This window comes from Protobothrops mucrosquamatus, unplaced genomic scaffold, assembly GCF_001527695.2.
Source record: "Protobothrops mucrosquamatus isolate PMUCROS unplaced genomic scaffold, P.Mucros_1.0 scaffold2746, whole genome shotgun sequence".
NCBI classification, from domain to species: Eukaryota; Metazoa; Chordata; class Lepidosauria; order Squamata; family Viperidae; genus Protobothrops; species Protobothrops mucrosquamatus.
In genome coordinates, this window is record NW_015388787.1 from 9,373 (window position 1) to 14,372 (window position 5,000).

General features: G+C 46.5%; 1 protein-coding gene across 1 annotated transcript in view; it reads right to left on the minus strand.

Moving 5' to 3' along the window:
• TRPV3 (transient receptor potential cation channel subfamily V member 3) overlaps positions 1-5,000 on the minus strand; it is a 47,239-nt gene that overhangs the window by 5,253 nt on the left and 36,986 nt on the right. The window contains exon 13 of the mRNA XM_029286027.1: positions 402-673. Coding sequence (XP_029141860.1) covers positions 402-673 — 272 coding nt within the window. The remainder of the gene's footprint in view (positions 1-401; positions 674-5,000) is intronic.

Below are 5,000 nucleotides of genomic sequence, written 5' to 3' on the forward strand. Positions count from 1 at the left end.
CCACCCAATGGGCCATGCCCACCCGGCACCCAACGATACATAAGTGGGTTTTGGGTTGCAGTTTGGGCACCCAGTCTCTAAAAGGTTCGCCACCACTGGACTAGACATACCCAATTCCAGCAACTGTTCCTTATATGTTTTAGCCTCCAGTCCCCTAATCATCTTTGTTGCTCTTCTCTGCCCTCTTTCTAGAGTCTCAACATCTTTTTGACATTGTGGTGACCAAAACTGGATGCAGTATTCCAAGTGTGGCCTTACCAAGGCCTTGTAAAGTGGTATTAACCCTTCACGTGAAGCATGACCTGGATGGCTGAGAGCCTCCATAGACATCTGGATTCCATCCCGTTTTCCTCAAAGGAACCCCCGAGAGACCCCCCAGCCCCACCCCTCCCCAGGCCCACCTGCAGCCTCCAGATGTGCTCGCTCTCTTTCGAAATGTCTTCCACCGTTTCCCCCATCAAGGCGATCAGCATGTTGAGGAGCAGGACGAAGGTCAGGATGACGAAGGAGATGAGCAGCAGGAGGAACAGGATGGGGTACTTGGCGTTCTTCGGGACGTCCAGCTCGCCCAGGCCCAAGGTCAGCATGAATAAGTCGACCTCGATGCTGCCCAAGACGCTGTACTCGTTGCATTTGCTGTCCTCGGGACAAGAGTCCACCAAGGCTGCCAGGGCTGGGCGGAGAACGGGAAGGAGGAGAAGATTAAACTCTTTAAAAAACAACAACAACAACTCTGAGGTTACAAGATCTTCCTGCAGGTTCGGTGCTCGCCGAACGGCGTTAAAGAGTCTGAAACGGGGTGTCCGCAGGAAGGAGTCCAAAAACACAAAGCGTGCAATATTGGCGTACGTGTTTTGAGTTTTGGAAGAGAACATTTGAAGCTCAGGACTTGGACGGTGGGGTCCTTGGTGCTTTCTGAGCGGCGTTGTTTTTCTTGCAGACGTTTTGTGACCCAACTGGAGGACACTGTCAGGGCCAGAAGGGGAGGAGGAGGAGGAGGAGGAGGAGGAGGAGGAGGAGGAGGAGGAGGAGGAGGAGGAGGAGGAGGAGGAGGAGGAGGAGGAGGAGGAGGAGGAGGAGGAGAAGGATAAGAAGGAGGAAGAGAAGGAGGAGGAGGATGAGAACTCTAGGGTCCATGGTGCTCTCTTACCTTACTTGTTTTCTTGCACATGTTTCATTACCCAGCTAGGTAACATCATCAGTGCTAGAAGAGAGGAGGAGGAGGAGGAGGAGGAGGACGACGACGACGACAACAACAACAACAACAACAACAACAACAACAACAACTCTAGGGTCCATGGTGCTCTCTTAGCTTACTTCTTTTCTTGCACATGTTTCATTACCCAGCTAGGTAACATCATCAGTTCTAGAAGGGAATGAAGTGTGTGGAGGAGGAGGAGGAGGAGGAGGAGGAGGAGGAGGAAGACTGTGAGGATCTTGGTGCTCTCTGAGCTGGGTGGTTTTCTTGCAAACATTTCATGACCTAACTAGGTAACATCATCAGTGCTAGAAGGGAGGAGAAGGAGGTGGAGGAGGAAGAGGAGGATTGTGGGTCCTTGGTGCTTTCTGAGCTGAGTTGATTTTCTTGCAGACATTTCATGACCCAACTAGGGAACATTATCAGTGCCAGAAGGGAGGAGGAGGAGGACTGTAGGGTCCTTGGTGCTTTCTGAACTTGGTTATTGCCTTGTAGATACCTCATTACCCAACTAAGGAACGTTATCAGTGCTAGAGGGAGGAGGAGGAGAAGGAGGAAGAGGAGGAGGAGGAGTTGGACTGTGGGGTTTTTGGTGTTCTCTGAACTTGGCTGGGTTTTCTTGCAGACATTTCATGACCCAACTAGGTAACTTCATCAGTGCTACAAAAGAGTGTGGTTTGCAGAGAGGAGGAGGAGGAGGAGGAGGAGGAGAAGGAGGAGGAGGAGGAAGAGGAGAACTGTGCGGTTCTTAGTGCTTTCTAAGCTTGATAATTGCCTTGTAGACATTTCATGACCCAACTAGGTAACATCATCAGTGCTAGAAGCATTTGCTGTGTTTATATATTAGTGGCATGCCCTGTCAGTGTTGGCAGGAGTCTTCTTCAATTAAGCTGTTGTTTACTGTTAGTTTGTTTGTCTGAATTGGTACTTCCTGATTGGGGTGTTGTTTACAGTAAGCGTCATTATTGCTTACTTAAAAGACCAAATCAATTCCTTGGCAGCAATTCCCATCCGGATAAACAGAGATTAACAGTAGACTTAACGATCAAGCGGTTTCGATAAATATTTTTTGTTTAATTTTGTATTGTTTCTGTTGTCTATGCTTTCAATTGTAAGAAAACTACCAAGCTCAGAGCATCAAGGAGTCCACAGCCCTCTTTCTCCTCCTTTTCTCCTCCTCCTCCTGCTTTTCCACTTCCTCTTCTTCCTCCTCCTCCTCTTCTCCATAACACCCCATCCCTTTTAGCACTGATGATGTTCCCTAGTTGGGTGATGAAATGTCTGCAAGAAAACTACCAAGCTCAGAGCATCAAGGAGTCCACAGCCCTCTTTCTCCTCCTTTTCTCCTCCTCCTCCTTTTCCACTTCCTCCTCCTCCTCTTCTTCCTCCTCTTCCTCTCCATAACCCCCCTCCCTTCTAACGCTGATGATGTTCCCTAGTTGGGTGATGAAACGTCTGCAAGAAAACCCACCAAGCTCAGAAAACACCAAGGACCCCACAGTCCTCTTCCTCTTTCTCCTCTTTCTTTTCCTCCTCTTCCTCTTCCTCCTCTTCCTCCTCCTCTTTCTCTTCCTCCTCTTTCTCCAGGGAACAAACTCCTCTCCTGTCTAGCACTGATGAGGTTCTCCAGTTGGTTAATAAAACGTCTGCAGGAAAACCACCAAGAACAGAGAGCACCAAGGATCCCATCATTTTGACTTTTAGATCTCCTGCCTGCAGTCATTCCTGCTCCAAAATATAAATGATAATAGACACACACATCCCATAAAGCTTCATTCCTGCAGCTCATAACTCAGCTGCGATATGACGTATGATATTTTTTTCAGGGCCGTTGTAACTATGAACAGCCGCTAAAGGAACGGACATAAGTCAAGGACCGTCTGTACATCCCACATTTCAACCATGCAGTTTTGAGGGTTTGCATCTTTGGCTTCCTGCTCCAAAATATCAACTATAATTTACGCCGCCTGAAAGACAGTCCTGAAAGACTGCCAAAAAGGCCAACACAGTGCTGGGCTGCATTAACAGAGGGAGAGAATCAAGATCACGTGAACTGTTAATACCACTTTACAAGGCCTTGGTAAGGCCACACTTGGAATACTGCATCCAGTTTTGGTCACCACGATGTAAAAAAGATGCTGAGACTCTAGAAAGAGTACAGAGAAGAGCAACAAAGATGATTAGGGGACTGGAGGCTAAAACATATAAGGAACGGTTGCTGGAATTGGGTCTGTCTAGTTTAACAAAGAGAAGGACGAGGGGGGACATGATAGCAGCCTTCCAATATCTCAGGGGCTGCCCCAAAGAAGAGGGAGTCAATCTGTTCTCCAAAGCACCTGAAGGCAGGAGAAGAAGCAACGGATGGAAACTAACCAAGGAGAGAAGCAACCTAGAACTAAGGAGAAACTTCCTGACAGTGAGAACAATTAACCAGTGGAACAACCTGCCTCCAGAAGCGGTGAATGCTCCAACACTGGAAGTTTTTAAGAAGAGACTGGACAGCCATTTGTCTGAAATGGTATAGGGTTTTCTGCCTGAGCAGGGGGTTGGACTAGGTGACCTCCAAGGTCCCTTCCTATTCTATTCTATTCTATTCTATTCCAACATCATCAATCATCATCATCATCATCATCATTATTATTATTATTCCTGCCACTCACTAAGCCACGATATGATGAGGCAGGATTTATTACGCAAACCCTAATGGAAGCTGGGTGTTCACCCTGGCTGTTAAGTCACAAACCAGCAAGTCCATCCAGTTTAGCAGGTTCCGTGAACCGGCCTCAATATTATGATATTTGTACCTGCAAGGTTCCTCTTGACTCCTCGACTTACAACCACCATTGAGCCCAAAACCTCTGTGGTTAAGTGAGACATTTAAGTGAACGTTGCCCCATTTTATGACCTTTCTTGCCTCGGTTGTTAAGTGAATCACTGCACAGTTGTAAAGTGAGTCACAGGCTTGTTAAGTGAATCTGGCTTTCCCCCCCCCATTGACTTTGACTGTCAGAAGGTCGCAAAAGGGGATCACGTGACACCCCCCCGGGATGCGGCGACCGTTGTAAATACGAGTCAGTTGCCAAGCAGCCGAATTTTGATCACATGACCGTGGGGATGCTGCAGCGGTCGTAAGTGTGAAAAAACGGTCACAAGTCCCGTTTTTCAGTGCCGTTGTAACTTTGAACGCTCACTAAACAAGCTGTCGTAAGTCGAGGACTTCCTGTGCAATAGAGACATTCTCAACTTATCACCAGAATTTCCATTGTAGCTCATTGCGGTTGTAAGTTGAGTCAGACCTGGTTTTACGACCATTTCTATCATGGTTGTTAAGTCAATCATTGCGGTCGTAAGTGTGAATTCATTTCTCTGCATGGGCATTCAAGGCTGCGAATTGTGGTCGTGTGACCATAGGGCACTGCAACCAGTTGTAAATGTGAGCCCGTTGCCAAGCTCCCGAATTGCAGTCACTTGACCTGGGAGAGACGTAAGTAGTAGTAGTAGTAGTAGTAGTAGTAGTAGTAGTAGTAGTAATAGTAATAGTAATAGTAATAGTAATAATAATAATAATAATAATAATAATAATAATAATAATAATAATAATAATAATAATAATAATATCAAGACTTAACAACTGTCGATAAGAAAGACAAAAAAGTCTGGATAGTGGACATGGCAGTGCCTGGAGACAGCAGAATAGACAAGAAAGAACTGGAGAAGATCACAAAATACAGAGACCTACAAATAGAAATAGAAAGACTGTGGCAAAAGCAAGCAAAAGTAGTACCAATAGTAATAGGCGCCT